The sequence below is a fragment of the Eutrema salsugineum genome, unplaced genomic scaffold (assembly GCF_000478725.1).
Source record: "Eutrema salsugineum unplaced genomic scaffold, Eutsalg1_0 scaffold_13, whole genome shotgun sequence".
NCBI classification, from domain to species: Eukaryota; Viridiplantae; Streptophyta; class Magnoliopsida; order Brassicales; family Brassicaceae; genus Eutrema; species Eutrema salsugineum.
Window position 1 is genome coordinate 6,051,091 of NW_006256885.1, and position 21,031 is coordinate 6,072,121.

At 38.1% G+C, this 21,031-nt stretch overlaps 8 protein-coding genes across 9 annotated transcripts; 4 read left to right on the forward strand and 4 right to left on the reverse strand.

Annotated features, from left to right (window-relative positions):
* Window positions 1-148: 148 nt before the first annotated feature.
* LOC112088980 lies at window positions 149-2,634 on the forward strand. The gene is made up of 4 exons (XM_024159646.1): window positions 149-1,506; window positions 1,596-1,801; window positions 1,960-2,086; window positions 2,178-2,634. Exons 1-4 carry the CDS (start codon window positions 1,501-1,503, stop codon window positions 2,484-2,486), a joined length of 648 nt encoding a protein of 215 aa, XP_024015414.1. The 5' UTR covers window positions 149-1,500; the 3' UTR covers window positions 2,487-2,634.
* Window positions 2,635-3,373: 739 nt separating this feature from the next.
* On the reverse strand, window positions 3,374-6,990 carry LOC18023768 (cationic amino acid transporter 7, chloroplastic). Its single transcript, XM_006407468.2, has 4 exons — window positions 6,469-6,990; window positions 5,803-6,371; window positions 5,469-5,700; window positions 3,374-4,129 (listed from the first exon to the last, which is right to left on the reverse strand). Exons 1-4 carry the CDS (start codon window positions 6,866-6,868, stop codon window positions 3,582-3,584), a joined length of 1,749 nt encoding a protein of 582 aa, XP_006407531.1. The 5' UTR covers window positions 6,869-6,990; the 3' UTR covers window positions 3,374-3,581.
* A 1,265-nt stretch (window positions 6,991-8,255) lies between these two features.
* On the forward strand, window positions 8,256-9,061 carry LOC18023769. The gene is made up of 2 exons (XM_006407469.1): window positions 8,256-8,524; window positions 8,740-9,061. Exons 1-2 carry the CDS (start codon window positions 8,256-8,258, stop codon window positions 9,059-9,061), a joined length of 591 nt encoding a protein of 196 aa, XP_006407532.1.
* A 530-nt stretch (window positions 9,062-9,591) lies between these two features.
* LOC18023770 (transcription factor DIVARICATA) lies at window positions 9,592-10,934 on the forward strand. Its single transcript, XM_024159505.1, has 2 exons — window positions 9,592-9,878; window positions 10,211-10,934. Exons 1-2 carry the CDS (start codon window positions 9,592-9,594, stop codon window positions 10,932-10,934), a joined length of 1,011 nt encoding a protein of 336 aa, XP_024015273.1.
* A 632-nt stretch (window positions 10,935-11,566) lies between these two features.
* LOC18023771 lies at window positions 11,567-12,460 on the reverse strand. Its single transcript, XM_006407471.1, has one exon. It carries the CDS (start codon window positions 12,458-12,460, stop codon window positions 11,567-11,569), a length of 894 nt encoding a protein of 297 aa, XP_006407534.1.
* Window positions 12,461-13,409: 949 nt separating this feature from the next.
* LOC18023772 (copper transport protein ATX1) lies at window positions 13,410-14,754 on the forward strand. Of its 2 annotated transcripts, none has more exons than XM_006407473.2 (3): window positions 13,410-13,591; window positions 14,170-14,245; window positions 14,412-14,754. In XM_006407473.2, exons 1-3 carry the CDS (start codon window positions 13,583-13,585, stop codon window positions 14,555-14,557), a joined length of 231 nt encoding a protein of 76 aa, XP_006407536.1. In that variant the 5' UTR covers window positions 13,410-13,582; the 3' UTR covers window positions 14,558-14,754. The 2 variants fall into 2 exon arrangements, with proteins under 2 accessions (XP_006407536.1, XP_006407535.1); XM_006407472.2 differs by having other exon boundaries at window positions 13,464-13,591; window positions 14,137-14,245.
* Window positions 14,755-14,820: 66 nt separating this feature from the next.
* On the reverse strand, window positions 14,821-17,309 carry LOC18023773 (protein APEM9). The gene is made up of 6 exons (XM_006407475.2): window positions 17,147-17,309; window positions 16,541-16,714; window positions 16,294-16,371; window positions 15,736-16,009; window positions 15,324-15,643; window positions 14,821-15,192 (listed from the first exon to the last, which is right to left on the reverse strand). Exons 1-6 carry the CDS (start codon window positions 17,188-17,190, stop codon window positions 15,072-15,074), a joined length of 1,011 nt encoding a protein of 336 aa, XP_006407538.1. The 5' UTR covers window positions 17,191-17,309; the 3' UTR covers window positions 14,821-15,071.
* A 1,493-nt stretch (window positions 17,310-18,802) lies between these two features.
* Window positions 18,803-20,455, reverse strand: LOC18023774 (cytochrome P450 77A4). Its single transcript, XM_006407476.2, has one exon. It carries the CDS (start codon window positions 20,453-20,455, stop codon window positions 18,914-18,916), a length of 1,542 nt encoding a protein of 513 aa, XP_006407539.1. The 3' UTR covers window positions 18,803-18,913.
* Window positions 20,456-21,031: the final 576 nt, after the last annotated feature.

The following is a 21,031-nucleotide window of genomic DNA, read 5'->3' on the forward strand; positions in this document are numbered from 1 at the left end:
TTTGCTTAGAATTGTATATGCTTGAGTTCACCAAGTAATTCTGGACTGTACTGGGCCTTGATCTAATCACGATTAAAAAAAACAAAAAAACAAAAATGTATATATATACAGTATATAGGTCAAACCCTCTCTTAGCGTGTTTTGTTCAGTGACCTACGGGGGAATTTCTCGTTGTTTCTTTTAGTTTTTCCTTCTGTGAGAAGAATCCGAATTAGGGTTTGTAGAGATCTAATTGTAGTAGATACGCACGAAGAGAGAGAGAGAGAGAGAGAGAGAGAGAGAGAGAGAGAGAGAGAGGAGAGGGAGATAGAGAGATAGAGATAGAGAGATAGAGAGATGGAGAGGGAGACAAGAGAAGAGAAGATAAGAGAAGGAGAGGGAGTCATATCGGATAAATTGCTTCGTTACTACAAAAGGCTCGAGAATCAGATGCTGGAATTAGGGAAAAAGCTTATTGATCCGCCTCGTTCAGACTTTGAACTATTTTATCTCCTCCTATCTGTGTTTTATTTTCTCTTAGTGTTCTTCTTCGGCTTAGTGCAATGCTCTCTGTATCTTTTTTTCTCTTATTGTTGTACATTCATCTAGCTATGCCAATCTACGAACCTGCCTTTGGTTGATTTCTCTCTTTCCAATAGATTCCTCTCGATAATCCTCTGTATCTCTGTGTTGTTTAAGCATATGCATCTGTAAAGGATGGATGGAGCTGTTATTAAATTCTCTGATTTACAAAGGCTGCCTGAACTGTTCTACTCTTGCAAAATTGATTTTTGGGTTTTATATGTTATTGAATTGCCTTCATCTGGCAACTAAATGTTGTTCTTTGCAACTATGTGCGATCTCTGATTTTTCATTTCTAGTTTTTCTAGCGTGTTATTTTTCGTTTCCGATCTCTGATCTTTGATAGTTGACATAGAACAGTTTATCCCTTAGATGGTAACAAGTCCTTAAGGGTAAGGAATGGCAGATGTTTTGATATTTTCTAGCATACTTTCTTACAATGTATTATGCATATATGATTTGCAGTTCTAACATTGTAGGGACACCTTTGCTGTGATAACTGTTTAAAGAAACTAGTCTAAATCTGCGTTGAAGAATGACATTCATTCGATAATGCCACTATATCCGATTTTGTGTTAATCATTCTTTACAATATGTTGATACAATTTTTCAAAGGTTTTCTGGATCTGGGCTGGTTTTCATAATTGCTGACACATCTGTCTTCGGATTCAAGTGTTTGGTGGGGATGCTGTGATTTTGGAATTCATGAGTTTGATATTCATTTTTGGTATTTTTCTGTAGGATCTTTACTGCTGCCTGTCAGGTGTTCGTCAGAAACCTCTCGTGTCAACGCATAATGCACTCTCTCCATTGACGAAAGCATTAGTCGATGAAAAACTCTTCAACCATTCAGATGCCGATGTGAAAGTAGCACTCGCTGCCTGCATCACTGAGATTATAAGAATAAATGTTCCAAATCGTCCTTATGATGATGAACAGATGAAAGTATGCTATTGTTTGGTAAATTTTCTTTAGGAAATGGGCATATATAGGTGATTAATTGTCACTGATTCTTTTCTTCTATTCTTGTGCAGGAAGTATTTAAGTTGATTGTATCATCATTTGCAAATTTGCGTTCTAAATTCTCCAATAAGATGAATACCTATATTGGTCGCTCCTATATCTTAAATACCTACACCCTTGAATTGGTGGCTAGGGTCAAATTATGCTGTGTGATGTTGGATCTTCAGTGTGATGCACTTCTTTGTGAGATGTTCAAGATTTTCCTCAAGACTATAGAGTAAGCGCTAATAAAATCCATTCTGATATAATCATTGCGAACTTAGCAACGGTTCTGTGATGCTATGCTTGTTTTTCTTTTAACTTGGAAATCTAAAGTTCAGAATATATACGACATATATAATCCATTCTGATGATTATTTTTATTTTCCTTTTCAGCGACCTTCATCTAGGACACGTGTTTTACGCTATGATGAAGATTATGACCCTTGTTTTAGAAGAAAGCGATGATATACCCCCAAAAATGCTTTCACTATTACTACACTATGTTAGAAAGGATAGTAAGGTGATACATTCTTTCAAAGCGGTGATACATGGATGGTTTGGTAATTATGTTTCAGAATGCTCCTTTGTTAATTCTTTCAAGGTATCCTCAGGTTCCCCCAAGATCACGGAGGCTAGCAGAAAAAGTTCTCTTTATCTGTGCCCGCAAGCTCAAAACAGTTCTCACTGAAGCAGTGAAATCGTCGGCTGTCCCTCTGGATAAGTATAGTAAGATAGTGGCTTCTATATGTAAATCTTCAGATATCAAAGAGAAGACAGAACCTGGAGCACTCTTGTACAGCAACAGCAAAGATGTCTTAAGGTTGCCTCTTGATGACTCATCTGTTAACGCAGCCACTTCTTCAGAAAATGAGGAGAAAACAAGTGTGCAGGCTTTACCAGCCACGGATGGAACAAAATGAACTTTGTTTTTACTTTTATTGGTGGAGTAGAGTTGAATAATATCTGATCTTACAAGTAGCCAAGACTTGCTGCTATTTTGAGCATCTCATCAAAAGGCTCATCCGTTTTTTTAAATTTCAGGGAATATCATTTTCTTATTTTTTATGATTAAAGACATATTATCTAACACATTGAACAAAGCACAAGTAGATAATCAGATAATTTTATGATTAAAATTTGACATATATCATCTAAACTTTTTTGGGGAAAAACAGATATCATCATCATCTAATCATTCTACATATTCTATGCTGAACAAAAAAATATACATATATATATATATATTTTCTACCCCTTTTATATCTGGGTTTGTCTCTTCTTTAGTGGCTTTCGAATGTTTGTCTTTTATTGACTTACAGAATATTCTATTCCTAGTAAAGCAAAATGTCAAGAACAAATGTGGAAAATCAAAATACAATTCTTTGAGAAAGTAAAGGTAAGTCAACGAAAATCAAGAGACAAACACTGTCAAGTGTCAACATCTTGAGATTCTAGAAAAGTGAAGGCAAGCCCGTGAGTCTGTGACTGTGACTAGCTGCCTATGACAATGGACATTCGCTATCTTCTTTCTGCACAGCTTGCCTTGAATGCTTCCAAAGGGGCTGACTTCAGTTTTGTCTTTTTCGGTCAGGGTGGTTGACGTCTATTTATATACCACATTTATACATGATAACCTCTTAAGAAAACATTTTTTTTAGGATGAAGAAAACAAGTATTTTGAACTTTATTATCTTCAGAATTTACTCTTACAGGAACTAAATGACGTTTGATTTACCTAAGTTACTGTATATTTAAAATCAAGCATGATATCAAGAAGGAACATCGATATATCCCAAACTGACCAATGTAAAAGTTCCTATACAGGCTATATACATACTTAGACCTTAGTATCTCCATTACTTCTCCAGCACAAAATGACAAATACGTTGTTTTCAAAGAGACATTTTTTTTTTTTGCTTCAAAGAGACAATTTTGCTAAACAACACCTAGGAAAAGGGAAAAAAAAGACAACTTAATTTTCACTAAGTTTTGTTTACTAAAAAGCATTTTTAATTCTAAACTCTGTTGATTCTTTCAAGACTTTCCAAGTCTTTGAAATCAAGAGACCCATCACCTTCAGCATCATAGCTCGCATGAACACTATAAAACACATACACGAGCACGGCCAATCCCGAGAAGAACCCGAATCTAAGATACGAAGGAGCATCCAACGACCCAAACAAAAATATGTTCAAAAAGATTGAAACGCATGGTGTCCACGGCATCAACGGTACACCCCAAAACTCAGGAGTTCTAGCTTGAGGTACAACACAATGGAATATCTGCACGATGGCTATAGCCGCCACCGCGCTGGCTCCGAGCATGGACCATTTAGATGGGCCTGACGGTGCGAGTTTCCAGACTAAGGTGAAGACAATTGAGGTTATGGAGAATAGGCAAAGGAAAGAGAGTGTGGGCCAGGGTTTGGTGTATCCAACCGCTACATAACGCCGAAATATAACAGCGTTTGCGACCATGTAAAAGACGAAGAGTGTTCCAATTGAAACGAGGTTTAAAAGGACGTTTAAGTCAGTAAAGAGGGCGAGCGCCGCCGTGAAGATTCCTGAAGAGACACAATACAAAATTTTAGGAGTTAAAGAGAAGGATATGCTAAGATCCATATCCTTATATCAGCTCAATCAATCATATTAACTAGTATTTAATAACGCAGATATATTCGAAGATGCATAAAGTCGATTTCGTAATAAAAGTGTAGATATTGGAGGAATATGTTCAACTAGTTGTCTAGTTCACTTGGTGGATAAGAGTTTTTTTTTTTGAGTTGTATTCCACGTTCAAGATCTCTCATCCCTCATTGCGTATTATGTCCAAAAACACTTATCGATTAAAGTCTCAATATCATTGAATATCTAAAAATAAAACACATGTTTTTTTCTTATAGGATTGGTTATAGTTCTTCTAAAAGTTAGTGGATGCAAAATTGGCCAAACTAAACGTGTTTTTTAGCTAGTTTCAGTACTTTTTTTCTTTTCATTATGTGAGATATAGTATCCAAACTTTAGATCAGCAATATATGAGAGAAAAAACAATGCTTATAAGAAGGAATACGCAAATAAAAGAAAATTGTGGGTCTAGATTCGCTACCACGACACGACTCATCCATTTTGGGCAGATTGTAAATTAAATAATAATTCACAAAGATCTTGCACACCAATAATAAGCTACTATATACATGATTGGCCAGACCTTGAAAGAAAGAAAAAAAGAAAAAAAAAGAAAAAAAAGAAAGAAAGAGGCTAAATATATATACTCCATAACTTAACATTAAAGGACATAAAGGGACCAAAGAGACCCAACAATATGTCACAATCAAGACCGTTGAAAAGATCGAACCTTTTGGACGCGTTGGTGAACATGATCACGACATTTTCTCGGATTCTAAGTTATAAATTTATGACAAACACCAACAAATCACATAAAAACATAAGAGATGGCCTACATTAATATAGAGACACACAGTCAGAGCTAAAAGCTTACAACCACAATCACAATCAAGCTTAGTTGGGGAAGTTGTTTTATTTTTTGTTTTAAATAGTGAATAAAAAGATATGATTTTTTTTTTCGCCTTTTCTACACGTAATCACGTATATATGTAATGATTCACGTGGAAAGTATGATCTTCATTACACTAAAATCCAAAAAGATCATGGAAAACCAAAAAAAAAAGTTTCAAAATGGGTCCCCACTCGCCAATTGTCTCATTATCACTTGATCAAAACAAAACAGAGATAAAAGATGTAACCGATCTTAACGAAGGGAAAATTCCAACGTAACGTATAATAAAATTTACGGGATTTATGTTAGCTTCTAACTTTTTCCTGGAGTTTAAAATTTGAAAACATATAATGTAGAGAGAGTTAAGACAAAACTTTAACACATACCAAGAAAAGCGGAAGCGTTGACTGGAGTGGATGTGTTGGGATGGACCTTAGCGAACCAAGCCGGGACCACTCTTGACCGTCCGATGACGCACATGTACCGAGCCTGACCCAACATCGCTACCAACAACGACGTCAATATCCCAAAACTTGCTCCGATCCCAACCACTTTCGTCACCCATTCCCACCCTTCTGATTTACTAAACGCCGCCGAATATGCTGCTTCTGCATCTATCTGCGCATAAACACACACACACACACCTGATCAACCACTCAAAAGTAAAAAAAAAAAAAAAAAAAAAAGTAAAAGTCACAATTTTTATCTAAAAAACGGAACCAGATCGTAAGGGAGGAGCATGGACATGGAGACAGCCATTAAGCAGTAGAGTACAGTGACGATTGCGACTGAGCCAGAGATTCCCATGGGGATGTCTTTGACCGGGTCTCTCACTTCTTCAGCCATCGTCGACACGGCGTCGTATCCTATGTAGCTCAAGTAAACCATTGCCGCTCCGTTGAACACTCCCGAAGCTCCGAATGGGAAGAACCCGGATGGGTTTTCCGGGTTATCGGGTCGGGTTAAGTTCTTCGCGTCTCCTTTCCAGAAACCCATCACGATCACGAACACTATGAAGGCAATGTGAAGTGCCGTCAACACCAAGTTCACCTTCGAGCTCTCCCTCGTGCTGTAGCAGATGATGAAGGTGACGGCGAGGACGACGAGAACGGCGATTGGATCGATTTCGTTGAATCCGTCTGGGAGACCGGAGACGACGAATCTCCACTCGGAGGTGGATAATCCGAATGCAGATCCGAAATAAGCGGTGAATCCTCTCGAAACGGCGGCGTTTGACATAACGTAGTCCATTATCAGATTCGCTCCGGTTATAAACGCTGGAAACTCGCCTGAAAAAACGGAAAATTCCGAGAAACGGTTACAGATTTTGAGTTCTGAGATTTTTTTAGATTGACGGAATTGTTGGCGGGAGAGTAAAATGCTGACCGAATGTGATACGGATGTAGCTGAAGGCACCGCCGGCGACGGGGAGATGGACGGCGAACTCGGTGTAACAGAAGGCGGAAAGGAGAGCGCAGAGGCCGGCGATTGCGTAGGAGACGACGATCGAGGGACCAGCGAAGAGGCGACTAGCACGGCCAGTGGTGACGAAGACTCCGGCGCCGATCATTCCTCCGATTCCGAGTCCGACGAGATCGTACCACCGGAGAGTGCGGCGCATCTGCTCGCCGGATACGGCGCGGACGCGGCTCATCTCGTCGTAAGAGGTTGAGACGGAGACGGCGCGGCGGGAAAACCGGGAGGGAGTGTCGGAGAGAGAGTTGAGGTAGACACGGAGGCTGGAGAAGGAGGTTTCTCCGCCGTGGTTTCGGTACTGGGCCTCCATTTCGGGTTCGGTCGGGTCGGGTCGGGTCAATATGGATCGGAGTTAAAAGAGTGATTTGAAAGAGGTTGTTTTATAATGTGAGAAGATCAACGAGAAAGAGAACGAAATAAAAGTAACGAGATTGCGTCCAGTGGCTTTTTGTGTAAATACGACTAACTTTAGGGACACTGGTTTATATTAAAGTAGCTTTTCTTTTTTGTAATCACAATGGTCACATAAGCATCGGTAAATATATCTATATATAAATCACGTAAGCATATAGTTTAAGATACTAACCCAAAGATTGTTGTGTAATCCGTTCGGCCCACCATATTTTATTTTTATTTCAAGTTTCAAATTGCTACGATTACTGTTGTGATCTAGACACGAATCCTAACTCAAGTTTGAGTTTACAATCGACTAATCATAAAAGAAATTTAGAAAGAAACAACACTCAGCAATTTGGTAATCTAGTTCAGTTCTCGATGTGAGAACCCTAGAGCTTGAGGGCACAAGCAAACAATCCTGTAAAAACCTTCAGAGTACTACACGATCACAAGAGTTTGATACAAGAACATCTTTCAAATCTCTCACAATACTCTCTCATCTCTCTCTTTTCTGTTTCTAGTAATCTTCAACAGAACAATCCTTACCCTCTCTTATACGTAGTGAAAATCCGGTTCAACCTGAGTTAACCACATCAATAACCTTTTTGGTCATCTTCAATTAACTCCTGAACCAACTGAACTTAAAAACTGACTGGCTTAAGCTCAATTAAACATGTGATGATATCATACCTTCAATTAACAATTTTATCAACTAATTTTTGTTTATGAATACTAATTTATTTTAATTTAAAGAGAAAGTGTTGTATTAGAATTTTCACTCATAAAATGAAAATTTAACTGGCATTTTGGTATCATAACTTTGTTTAGTTGGAAAAGATTGGTTCCCTTCTATAACTTGTTTCTAATAGATTTATATTATATGTGTATTTAAATTTAAATATCTAATACGTGTCGAAACACAAATTTATTTTTACACGTATCACGAATTTATTGGTTAAAAATCGTCATCTTAGCTCTAAAAGAAATACAAACACCTTTGTAATATTAAGATATAAGTAAAGGAATGGAAAAAAAGATTCAAGAGAAAGAAATCCAACAAAAACATTGAACAGAACATAGCAAAATAAAGAAGTTACCCTTTGAATATAAAAAAAAATGGAAGAAGACCATAAAACAATCCAATTAGAGAGAGAAGAGGGCCACATATTATCTGTAAGTTGATTTGGTGTATGAGTTGTTACATCTCTCCCTTACAATAGTTTTTATCTATAAATTATATCTACTTATCCAAAGTTCACAGCATTTTCTCCTCAACTTCTCAATTTGTTTTTGGGGGTACTATGGCTGCGAAGTCATGGACGAGAGAGGAGAACGTGCAGTTCAAGAATGCATTGGTGAAGTTCTCAGCGTTTTGCCCCACAAGGTTTCAGAGTGTCGCCCAGTATCTGCAGAAATCGAAGGTCGATGTTAAGGAACGTTACAAAGAAATGGTCAAGGACCTCTTAGAGATCGGATCGAGTCGAATAGCCTTTGCAGAGGGGCTGACTGATGCAGCTGCGCAGCGTTTGTACCCAGTCGATGAAACCATATGGAGCAAAGAAGATCATGAGTAAGTATACAATATCACGTACGAGTTCAGTTTTTTTTTTTTTTTATATATATATATATAGTTAGTGCGTGGAATATACACGTATAAGTCTATATCATAACTATAACATCGATATGGACATGGTGGTATATATATAGCTATAGTGGTATTATTTTGTGGATCTAAGTATCTCACAATCATAACACGAATATGAATCTGTGATAATTCTAATGCAGATGGTTTCTGATCGGATTGAAGAGGTTTGGGGACAAATGGGACAAAATAGCGGATTTATTGGATACCAAGAACGCGAAGCAAGTGTTGATCTATGCACACAACTATTTCTATTGGCAAAGTGCAAAGAAAAATGTGTTGAAACGAAGGAGAGTCAATATTGACAACAGAATGGTGGAAATCATCGATGTGGACTCACCGCCGCCGGAACAACAAGAGAACCACCATGTTCTTCCGCAGTCGCAGCCACAACAAAGGCAGATTGCTCTGGCAATTGGTCATCATGCTTGGTCTTCTTACTCCGAACCACATCGTCGTCCATGACCGTATTACCCCCCCTCCCCAAAATAATAAAATGTGTTGCAAAACTTATTCAAGCCTCAGGATATTACTGTCCTTTTGGGTTCTATTGTGCGTGTAAAAGGATTTTGCGTTCATGCAAAACCATATCTATTTTGTTTCAGTTTTCATAATAATAATTAAAATCTCTATTAATAAAATAAAAATCTCATGTTTGCAAAAAGGGGCAAATTTTTTTTCTTCCTTGAATATTTTATCTTTGATGAATAATGAAGAGAACAAAAAAAATCACCGACATCCTTTTTGACAATTTAACGGAAAACAAATTAAAAAGACGTTAGGGAGTATATTTGTTTGTTAGGGAGAATATTTCTTGGGCGATTTTTCTGTTGTTAATTTTTCTATTCACTCTATATATCTCAAAAAGAAATAAAACGAGAAAACCCTCGATAGCAAATTTGTTTTTTTAGATTAGGAGATAAAAGATTTCCCCGAACGAGATTTCTTGGTGCTGGGATCACGAGACTAAGACTAGACTAAGGATATTGATTGTTATGGCTTCGAGGCAATGGACGAGGGTTGATGACAAGAAGGTTGAGGAAGCTCTGTTGCGATTCCCGGACCATACTCCGCATCGGTTAGAGGTTATCGCCGACTATCTGCAGTTTCCGCTTAAGGATGTGATGTACTACTACGACGCGTTGGTCCACGATATAGACCTTATCGAATCGGGTCGGGTTTCTGTACCCGTTTACCCGGATAACTCAGGTGGAATCTCGTCACAGTCAAACGTCGAGAAAGATAGAAAGAGAGGACTTCCTTGGTCAGAAGAGGAACACGGGTACGTTACTCTTACGACTTCTAATTATGAGAATTAATTAAGGTTTCTGTTGATTTTGCAAAGTACTCTGGATTTAGGGATTCTGTTGATTGGGGAGAAAGTATCTGGATTAACACTTGATGATTTAGGGATTTTTTTTGGTTAGTTAGAGGAAAGTATCGACTACTGTTTATTGAATCTTGCTAAGGATGAACCATTGTTAGGGGCTTCCTAAATATCAGGGGTTTTTGTTGGTTATTGAATCGTATAAACGCATCATATTTTATTGTCATGATGTCGATCTTGGTTATGTGCCGGCTAATTTGGCTGATTGATTTTAAATGATATTTCAGAAATTTTCTAAAAGGATTACAACATTTCAAGAAAGGAGATTGGAAGGAAATATCGAGGGTGTATGTGAAGACAAGGACCGCAACGCAAGTCGCAAGCCATGCACAGAAGTATTTCTTGAGGCAAAACTTGGAGAGTAAGGCAAAGAAACGCTCAAGTATCCATGACATAACTTCGGTGCCTGCTAAAGATGAAACAGTCCCTGCTGGATCCGACTTGGACTCTTCTAAAGACCAGCCACTTACTGCTGACTTGGACTCTACTAAAGATCAGCCACATACTGGTGACTTGGACTCTACTAAAGACCAGCCACACACTGCTGACTTGGACTCTGTGATGCCACATATTGGTGACTTAGACTCTACTAAAGACCAGCAACATATTGGTGATTTGGACTCTACTAAAAACCAGCCACATATTGGTGACTTGGACATGCCACATACTGGTGACTTAGACTCTATGATGCCACATATTGGTGACTTGGACTCTATGATGCCACATATTGGTGACTTTGACTCTATGATGGGTCAGCCACATATTGGTGATTTGGACTCTTTGATGAACCAGCCATATTTTGGTGACTTAGACTCTATGATGAGGCAGCCACTTAGTGGTGACTTGGATTCTATGATGAACCAGCCACATATTGGTTACTTAAACTCAATGATGGGCCAGCCACAAATTAGTGATTTAGACTCTATGATGGGCAAGCCACATATTGGTTAGCAGATGCCTCTGGAATATTTCTATTCCCACAGCTACTTCTCCGGTTCCTGTTAATGACGAAAACGAATATCTCTAACGACATTACATTTTCCAAAAATTTTGATTTTTGGTCTTTAGGATTTTTTTTGTAGATTCAAGTTTTTGGTTTTTCAGAAAAAAATAGACTTAGTATTTGTTTAGCTTTTGCTTACTTTGTCTAATCCAGACTTTTGAACTAATGGTTGTTCAATATTCTTGAATGTCTGTTGCAAAATATGGATGTCGCAGGATATATAGGATCAAGACCTCTTTCGAATGGATGCAATATATCTTTCAAGCAATGAAAGAAGAAATATATTTCTCTTCTGATAACTCATCATGTTACAAGGGATTGATATACAGCCGGTGACATATCTAACCAACTAACGTAATAATCCAAAAAAAAGCCGGTTGTTGATTTTTTTAATTCGTTGTTTATTATACACCGGTCCTATACAATTAGTAAAAAGTAAGGATTTATTGAAAATAACGGTCATACAGAGTAGTAGTAGTAGTAGTAGTAGTTCACACTAACTAACTGATCAATGATATCATATTATACAATGTGAAAGACCCCTTTTTTTCGTTGGGGGACCAAATTGGCCATTCAACTTTTAGTCAACCATATGATTTTTCAATGAATCTTTGACCTTGCTGGCTTTGCCTTTCTTATAACCTTTTGAATCTTCAATTTTCTCATTTTTTCTATACTTAGAGCTCTTGAGCAATAAGATCTCGTCGTTACTCCCCTCTATCGATCCTTCTGATATCCCAACACTAATCTGATCGTGCTCGATGTCGTCCTTTCTATAAGGCTTTTCAGAATTTTCAGACCGGTCGAAACAATGATGACTAGATCCTTCCACGTACTCAATCCAATCAAGATAATCTTTTTTCGAAGCAAAATCAGAAGGACTTTTTGTTGGTCCTTCTGGTTTATCTACCTGACCGTTTGTTTTAGGAGTCATGTCTTCACGCTGAGATTTCTGACCGTTTTTGCTAGATCCTTCGAGCTGGTCCGCACGGTGGTCACGAGTACCGTTCCTAATGGACCCTTCAAGATGGTCCGTACGATCACGTCCCCTAATCAAATCTTCAAGATGATCCATATGACCGTTTCTAACTGAGCCTACGAGCTGATCCATACCATCACGATTCATGTGATTTCTAACCGAGCCTTCATGTTGGTGCATGTCCTTGCGATCACGGACACCATTCCTAACCGAACGTTCAGCCATTTGGGATTGATCGTAACCGTCCACGTGGATATCCTTTTTTGGAACCTTCTCTTTTAGCATCAGCTTACGATGCATGGACTCCATAATCTTTGTAACCTTAGGTGTCTCCTTCGTCGTTTCATTACTTTCCTCATTAATTTCCGGCAAATGGTTTTTTTCCCGGAAAAGCTCTCCATCATTTTCCTCTGACTTCATGGACCCGTCTTGCCGGAGCCTGCACTTGTGGAGTTTCACGTATTTCGTCGATAGCTTTTTGGTTATTTTCTTCATTTTTCACCTTTTCTTTTTGATCCCAATATAAGTAATCTAAGATTTGTGAGGAGGTTTTCGTTTTTCAACTACTCTGGAAACTTTTTGTTCCCGAGAACTTATAGGGTAATGAAAATTAGGAATAAACAAGAAAACATTATTTATAAAGATAATGGATTCCCAAAAGAAGTAATTCGTTTTGTTTATTTGCTATAATTTTTTAAAAGATTGTTAATAATAAAACGCGGTTTTAACTTTTAAACAGCACACTTTTTGCAACCATCAAAGCTAAGATATATAACGTGAATTTACGACAACAACGAAAACTCTGTCCTACGTGCCAATTTCAACCGAATTACGAGATTTGCTTGGCGCAACAACCACAATCTAGAAATTAAGATAAATAGTCCTACTTTTAACATATATTTTGGATTAACTAACCACATTTTTGCATTCTAGTGGTTTCTCCCATTTTTAGAATTCAAAGGTCAGTTATTGTTGAATGAATATATATATATATATATATAATGTATGAATCCTGACACAACATGTATATATATATATATTAGGTGTTTTACTATAGCATAAATAAATTAGAAATCGAGCAACTATATGTATAAATCTGGTTACAAGATAAAAATTCAGGTACAACATGTATAAATTCGACTACTACATATATAAAACAAACTACATCTTGTATAGACTTAGACGCAAACATGTTCTCTAACTTAGCTACATAATTTATAAATTCATATATTGCACGCGCATATATCACTTTACAATGTATGTACAGTATAATCCGACTTAAGATTACTTCATAAAATTTCACTAGTATATCTGCGTAGCCTTTAATTGGCGATTGGCGCCAAGGACAAACAAGGCACTTAAGGATAAAAAGAGGCGGTCCATGATTGGCTTAAAATAAGTATGAAAAAAATATACAACCAATTATACCTTTTATCTACGTATTTTTTGTTTTCAGTCATATCGCAATCATTAGATTGCCTTGACTTGAACACAGCCATATCCTTTCAAAACATAAATCGCATCAACTTTATCATTGCAATCTCTCCTCTCTCTCTTTCTCTTTCTCTCTCTCTCTCGCCTTCGCTGTGGTTTAAATTTCGGTGAGAGATCGAAGCTATGTCTCAGGTATTATCAATCGGGTTTTGACTCTCTTCTTTGAATTCCATTTTCGAGATCTGGGTTCATCGTAAATTAGTCTACTTTATCGCAATTCTCCCCGTTTGTTAGAGATAAAAGTTTGAAACTTTTCAATCCAAGGTCTGATCTTATTGGATTCCTTCTCCAGTTTCTCGATCTAGTTATGATGTGTGTGATAATTCGCTGTCATTTCATGTATCTGCTCTAACAATGATCTCTCTGGTTGCATCGATCTATTGGCTCTAGTTGCAGTCGTATATATGGACAACCATTGGAATTAGTAGGCTTGAGATGTTGATAATGATTGAGAAATTACTCGTGAGGACCGGACAGAATCATGAACAGAGATCCCCGAATCTGTATCATGATAGCTGAAAGGGTCTGAGATGTGTTTTGTTTGGTTCTCAGATGGTTTTTCGATAAATGTGATAACTGTTTCAACGGGTTTATAGGTCATTTTGTTAGCTAAACCTCATTCTACAATAAGATTTTGCATTTTCAATTGGAACAAGCCGTTTTCTGTTTAATCTCAGTCTTGACCGAAGTTAAGGTGTTTTCCGATGTAGACCGTTGTTCTCAGAGTGGCTATGTCATGCGAGGGATGTGTTGGAGCTGTGAAAAGAGTCCTCGGAAAGATGGAAGGTTAGTTTTTCTATGACTAGCATAAGTACTGACGTTATGTTCCGTCTCCAAAATGCAATGCTTTTACAAAATGATTCTGTCTCGCTTAATCTACCACCTTTCGATAGAAAGAAACCTTAAGAGAGTCATGAGTATGGAACATCACTTGACTCGGTTTTTTTTGCAGGCGTGGAGTCATTTGACGTGGATATAAAGGAGCAAAAAGTGACAGTGAAAGGCAACGTGCAGCCAGACGCGGTTTTGCAGACAGTATCAAAAACAGGAAAGAAATCGGCTTTTTGGGACGCCGAGGCTGAGTCCGCCAAGGCCTAAGGAGAAGCAGAGCATTTCATGCGACTCTGTTTTTCTAATATCTCTATGGAATCTTTTTCTTTTTTTTTCTACTATTTACTATGACTTGTGGCTGAGCATTGCTGCCTTCTATTAGTTATTGAAATGCTTTCCTTAGAAACGTTGTATCCCAAGATATAATATCCTCCATCAAATGCAAAAGGTTCTTTAGTTATCTTCAATTGACAACAGTTTGGTTTTTCAAGATGAGTTGGGTTTACTAAGTTTGAGCCAATGTATTGAAGATATTCGAGACTATTCCATTAGTATAATCTTCAGTTTTATTCAAATGAGCGCCAACACATAGGCTACTGTTGCTTTAACATTTTCACACAAAACTGAGAATGGATCTGATTATACAACACACTTTTGAGTAACCAAGTATATGGTGTGATAAAGCCCGAGCTAGAAACTAAAAAGGGATGCAGCTAAATTTTCAATGCAAAATCAGGTATTTGATCCAAATTCTAGACTGTGGAATTGTGCACCTATTGCCTCATGTTGCGGTGCTTGGTATGGATTGAATAGCTGCGAGAGGGTTCACTTGGTATGAAAATGCAAGCTTCCAAAAATCCACAAATGCTTTTTTCGTGGACTCCATTTGTCTGCGAATGATCCTGAAACAAGTAAACAAACTCACACAGCTTATTTATTTTTTTTATATATTAAAAAAAACACAACGTATCAACTAAAGTTCGGATCATTCAAGAATACCGATGTTCAGAAACAGGCTTAGAAGAATTCTTACCGTATGAAAGCAGCCCGTTTTCTCTTCAAAGCATAAAAGATGATTACTCCAGCAAGGCTTATGGCAACCTTTCGCTTGGATAGGCTATACTGGGTATTACCAAGCTTGAGGCTTAAAGAGTGGGATGACCAAAGCGACGATCGTTCATGTTGTTTAGAGAGTTTCAGGACGGATTCAATGTCATCCTTCTTTTCATTAGCCAAAGACCAGTTGTTCACTACAGAATAAGAAGAATCCTTGGAATCTTCCTCAAAAGAATTCGACTCTGGAACATTTGCTGTTTTGAGAGAAAGTAAAGAATCCAATCTTCTCAAAAGCCCCTGAAAACCGAGAGTTTAATCTAGCATCTTAGTTGAAACTTGGAACAGATTCACGAGTTCTCACACACAACACATAAATGATTCAACAGTACCTGTCGTCTTTCCTCGGGTAGTGCAGCCTTCTCAACCCATGAAATAGCTAGGCCCATGTCGTCTGAAACATTTCCAAGAATTCCAAAGGTATACAGCTCCACAACTTCCATGTACTCATCAATATCCAAATGCGTTTTCCCATGGAATCCCTTTGCACTTAATCCAGCATCATTAAGAATGTAGTGGGTGTCCTTGTAAACCCATATGCTAAAGAACTCTTCCAGAATCTCACGTACACCCGAGTAGGAACCGTTTGATATTTGAAGGCAAATTCTTAAAGGGAAAACAAAAACAAAAAAAATACAAGATCAGCAAAACTAAATATCCACGATCTTGTTCTATGAATTTCTGTATATGCTAATGCAGTCATAGACCAATATCGTACAGCCCCTAATAAGCAAAAGTTAGCAAATACTGCGACATGTTAAGTATTTTGTTAATGAGTGTCATGTACTCCTAGTTCTGAAATCTATGGTAGAAAGAACCAAAGATCCTCCTTATCAAGCATTATCAAGCTGTAATAATGTCGGAAAAAGAAAACAGAACAAGAACTAAACCCAGTGAGAAGAACTTGAACAGGAATAGCCACAATTTCGCCAAACACTTGTCTTAATTCCTTTACAATCTCAGCTGCTCTGCATGAAAAAAAAAAACCCATTTTGTTGGAAGAACTATCACAGAGCCAAAACTACAACAAATGTACTAAACTCTAACGTTTCTTCTTACAGCATCCAATTCCAGACGGAAGTAAGAGGGAAAGAAATGCTCGAACTAGATCATCATCTGAATAGTCATGAAATATACCTGCCGAGTCCATGCAAGGATTGGACTAAAACCATGCCAAGAGATTCCAACATGTCATTAAACTGATGATCACCAAGAGCTTCCTCAGATAAAACATCAATGTTGCCAAACATTCTTTTCAGTATGGAGGAAGATAATGACTCGGCGTCTTCGTACATAGAGCAGACGAGGTAACTGCACAAGGAAACAAAACCACAAGAAGCAATAAAAAAATGTACTTTGCAAATTTCTTTCTACAATTTGTAAAAACCCAGAAAACGAAAATGATTTACAAGTATGATATAAATTTGAGTCATCAGAGACATTTCAAGTTGAGAGGAAATTTTTTCTAAGAAGTATGATGTTGCTCCAAGTATAAGATTTATTTTCTTTCTCCGGCTTCTATGTATAAATGAATCAAAATCCGATAGATAATCCCACTGGAAAGTTACTGAAGAAAACAATGGATCTCTCGATTCACGGAAGATTCTGGAGAAAAATTCCCTTCTATCATTAACTAAATCAATTCCCTTCTATCATTAACTCTATGCATCGCCAGTTTTAGTACAGGACCAAAAAAAATAAGCAAGCATGGAAATTATATGCAAATCAAATTATCAGACGCACCTCTCAGAACGTTCAATTTCTCCCCAAATACCAGTTGCCTCCATGTCAGAAGTGTTGGAAGAAGATGATCATACAAAGCTAAGAAATAAATTTCAAAATGAAAACTCGTAAGCGAGGAGATCAGTTATGCTCGTAAAAGAGAAGATGATGATTTAACAACAACAAATAACCAAAAATAATGAAGAAGAAGAAGAAGATGAAGAAGAGGAAGGAAAAGCGAGCAAGAGATAAATTAATTTAATTATGGTATTTGGTAATGGGCCAAGGAAATGGGCTTCTCCTTCACAATTGGAACAAATGTAGTCCAAACATAAAATCTATTTTATTAATGGAATGAAAATTATTATTACTAATATAAATTCAATATCCTATAAAATTAAATTACTAAGAAAAATATTTTTGTTGTTCCTTTCCAAACATCTTTCCGTTAACCCCAGTATTCTCAACTAACCGAAGAGGCCTAGGTCAACTAAATCAATTAGAGGAAAATAAGAAATCTAAAATATAAGGGAAATTGCATATTGTTGAATACTTATAATAACCACGATCATTAAGCACAGCACTATAAGGGAAATCGCATTTTAGTTTCAATGGACGTGAGCAGCATATGAACACGCAGATCAGTCAATTACGCCCATAGGCATCCACTTGCTTCAGCAACTCCAGATTTGGCAATGTTTTCTTTGCGGCTTGCTTAGGAAAAAAGAAATAGAAGAAAACAGAGGAAATTTAAAAATGGTTATTTAAAAAAAAAAACAAAAAGTTTTAGATTAAAAGAAAGATTGGCACTGTTGAGCGTTTTATCGACGAAATAAAACTGTTAGCATGAGACTCTAATCAAGCTCGGCGGGCAACAAGAGTGAAGAAAGTTAATCCAAAAGTATCATCAGACTAAGTCAAAGGGACTAAGCCTTTTTTTTCCTCTTTTTTGTTCGTTAATTGTAAATTATGGCGTCACTAGCACTACTCTGATTTCTATAATTAAGGGAGCAAGAGTAAGTAACGTTTTGTTTAGTGCTTCCAAGTTCGTAGGAACAAAGGTTCCAATTTTCTTTTGTTAAACCACTTGCCAGCTGAATCTTAGTTCACTCCATATTAATTAGATGAGTTCAGCTACAAAAGTAAGCTTAGCAGATAAAGTAATTGTTGTTAAATTGTGAACTGCTGTATTTCAAACATTAATAAACCAAATGATTCACGATCACAATCTGAGCTAAATTTGGCGGCTCTTTAAACGTTCGACTCAACCACGTCCCAACTCCCACATGCATGTCCTCTTAACTAAAACAAAATAAAATCTCCCACATGTATGTCTTCACACATCTACTTTGTTGGCTATATTAATAAAATCTTGATTTTCTAGGTATCAATGGTTTATCATTCATAACTTTTTTGTTTGTTGGACGTCATCATTCATAATTATTATTGATATCGTCTTTTATTTCATGTGACATTCTACCGCTAATCGATCGATTCAGGTGGCAAGTGAAAAATCATATTATTAGCATAGCCGTACACTGAAAAAGATGCGTTCTTGTTTCAACTGGATCGTTACGCATTACTTATGTCAGTATGTGCCCAAGCACAATATCGAGATATAGCTCAAAGTTTATTAAAGAAACAACAAAAAAGAAATCATTTATTGATATGCTTGGCAATAAATGTAAACTTTTACTTGAATTCACAAAACCCCTCGACAAATTTTTAAAGTATAGGTTCCCTTAACATAAGCACACATCGTTTTCATAATTAAAAATAAAATAAAAATTAAAATCTTGGTTTAACCATAGCCCTCAAGGGTTTCTTCATCACCACGGTAAACTCCAATTTCCCCGCTAAATCAATCTCGCTTCCCGCCGGATAAGCGCTCCACTCAAACTCTTGAACCATCTTCGCAAGCATCAAGTGCACATGTACGGTCGCCATCGATAGCCCTGGACAGATCCGACGGCCGACGCCGAACGTCATCATCTTCACTCCGGTTACACCGGTTATGTCCGCATCCTCCTTACCCGAAATAAACCGATCCGGGTCGAATTTCTGCGGGTTAGACCAGATTTTCGGATCCTCGTTTATACCCGGAAGATAAAACTCGACATTGATCCCGACGGGAACATCGTAGCCGGCGACCGTCGTCGGCTCCGTCACGGAGTGAGTCAACGTGAAGTAAGTCGGTGGATGTTTCCGGAGAATCTCCTTGACGAAAGCTTGTAAATGGACCATTTTGTCCACGTCTTTTTCCTCGACTGAACGATCTCCCACCGTCGATTTGATCTCATCGTAGAGCCGACATTGGATCTCAGGATTCGCGATCAGCTGCGCGATGCCCCACTCGATCGCCGTCCCCGTCGTGTCCGTACCTCCGTTGAGAAACTCAGAGCAGAGCGTGACGAGCTCTTCGTTAGACGGCGTCGTTTTACGGCCTTCGATTTTTAGGTCGAAGAGTGTATCGAGGTAAGAGAAAGACGACGCCGTTTTATCGGATCCCGGGTTCTGAATCGCTCTCCGTCGTCTCTCGATGAACCCAACGACGAGATCGACCTGTTCACGGCGAACCTCGAGCGCGCGTTTTCTCTGCTTGGAGTAAAACGGAGCAAGGATCGGGAGATAATCGTCGAGTCTTGGATCGATTGTGATCAACACCTTCTTCATCATCTGATCCATTTTCAAAATCGATTCTTCATCCATCTCGATTCCGAAACACATTTCCAGTAGAATGCAAAACGCAGCGAATCGAGCGTTTCTCAGGACCCAAACAAGGCCGTTGTTATCACTAGCCTCTGATTTGATCCTCTCCGCGAGCTTATCCATGGCGGATTGTCTCACAGGCCCGAACTCCTTGAACCGGGTCGAGCTCAGCATGTTCTGTACCATGTTCCGTCTCAGTGACCGCCACACGGGACCGTACACGGAAGCGTTGACGGTGAAAGTGTTGGAGCTGAAGATGGTCCGGGTCGGGTTTTCTTTGGGTCGGGTCGCGAACATGGGCCCACGTTGAATCAGAGCGTCGTGAGCGAGAGTCGAATCAGAGATGATGATCATCGTGCGGCTCCCCATCCTCAACGTGTAAATGGGACCGTATTTTTTCCTGAGATCATCGGCGTACTCGTAAAACTGCTTCCCGGAGCGCGCGAATTGGAAGAGGTTTCCGACCACCGGCCAACCCGGAGGACCAGGAGGGAGGTTCACGCGCTTCGATTTAGAACTCTGGCGCGAGAGGATCAATAGAACGAAACAGGACAGTAGGATAGTGAAGAAGAGTGAAGGAGAGATGTTGAAGGAAGTGAGAGGAAACGAGAAGAGAGACATTTTGAGCTCTCTTTTTCTTATTTCTTCTGCTATGAGGATTTAGAATGAGTGGGATAGAAGAAGAAGAGGAAGAGAAGCTATAAAAACAGAGTAGTGCATGAGAATTTAGGTGAGAAGAATTTAAAGTAATCAGAATCTTTTTGGTATTGTGACTCAAGCCATTTAATTTTATAAGGCTGGGTTTGGTACGATTAGTACGATGAAATTTAGTAAAGCTTTTTTTTTTGTCTTTCATCTGAGTAGTAGTTGTAAACCTGATTAGATAGGTGATTTTCGTGGGGTCGAATGATAACATATTTGTTTCAGGTTTTATTATCACTGAGGTCGATTGCTAACATTTGTAACACGGTATTACTTTTCTCCTCAACTACGTTTTTAATCTACTAATGGAGTGTATTTTTGGTAAATTTAGATAACTATAATGTGACCGTTTGCATATTCCTATTTTTACCATTCAAATCCAATTGAGCAAATGTCAATCGATGTTGTTTTTGATTTCATAATTATGGTGAATTTGCACTAGAGTTTTACCAAGAAAACTTTGAATCGAATGTCTACAAATAATGAATCTTAAGA

What these genes read in the sequence shown, in the direction of transcription:
- LOC18023774 (XM_006407476.2), bottom strand. Translation starts at nt 20,455, where the DNA reads ATGTCTCTCTTCTCGTTTCCTCTCACTTCCTTCAACATCTCTCCTTCA.
- LOC18023771 (XM_006407471.1), bottom strand. Translation starts at nt 12,460, where the DNA reads ATGAAGAAAATAACCAAAAAGCTATCGACGAAATACGTGAAACTCCAC.
- LOC18023768 (XM_006407468.2), bottom strand. Translation starts at nt 6,868, where the DNA reads ATGGAGGCCCAGTACCGAAACCACGGCGGAGAAACCTCCTTCTCCAGC. An exon ending in CTACATCCGTATCACATTCG is followed by an intron (nt 6,372 to 6,468) that starts GTCAGCATTTTA and finishes CCGTTTTTTCAG; the next exon opens with GCGAGTTTCCAGCGTTTATA. An exon ending in TGCTCCTCCCTTACGATCTG is followed by an intron (nt 5,701 to 5,802) that starts GTTCCGTTTTTT and finishes GTTTATGCGCAG; the next exon opens with ATAGATGCAGAAGCAGCATA.
- LOC18023769 (XM_006407469.1), top strand. Translation starts at nt 8,256, where the DNA reads ATGGCTGCGAAGTCATGGACGAGAGAGGAGAACGTGCAGTTCAAGAAT. An exon ending in TGGAGCAAAGAAGATCATGA is followed by an intron (nt 8,525 to 8,739) that starts GTAAGTATACAA and finishes ATTCTAATGCAG; the next exon opens with ATGGTTTCTGATCGGATTGA.
- LOC112088980 (XM_024159646.1), top strand. An exon ending in ATTTTCCTCAAGACTATAGA is followed by an intron (nt 1,802 to 1,959) that starts GTAAGCGCTAAT and finishes TTTCCTTTTCAG; the next exon opens with CGACCTTCATCTAGGACACG. An exon ending in ATGTTAGAAAGGATAGTAAG is followed by an intron (nt 2,087 to 2,177) that starts GTGATACATTCT and finishes AGGTATCCTCAG; the next exon opens with GTTCCCCCAAGATCACGGAG.
- LOC18023770 (XM_024159505.1), top strand. Translation starts at nt 9,592, where the DNA reads ATGGCTTCGAGGCAATGGACGAGGGTTGATGACAAGAAGGTTGAGGAA. An exon ending in TGGTCAGAAGAGGAACACGG is followed by an intron (nt 9,879 to 10,210) that starts GTACGTTACTCT and finishes ATGATATTTCAG; the next exon opens with AAATTTTCTAAAAGGATTAC.
- LOC18023773 (XM_006407475.2), bottom strand. Translation starts at nt 17,190, where the DNA reads ATGGAGGCAACTGGTATTTGGGGAGAAATTGAACGTTCTGAGAG. An exon ending in GAAATTGAACGTTCTGAGAG is followed by an intron (nt 16,715 to 17,146) that starts GTGCGTCTGATA and finishes TTCCTTGTGCAG; the next exon opens with TTACCTCGTCTGCTCTATGT. An exon ending in TACCCGAGGAAAGACGACAG is followed by an intron (nt 15,644 to 15,735) that starts GTACTGTTGAAT and finishes CTCGGTTTTCAG; the next exon opens with GGGCTTTTGAGAAGATTGGA.
- LOC18023772 (XM_006407473.2), top strand. An exon ending in AGTCCTCGGAAAGATGGAAG is followed by an intron (nt 14,246 to 14,411) that starts GTTAGTTTTTCT and finishes TTTTTTTTGCAG; the next exon opens with GCGTGGAGTCATTTGACGTG.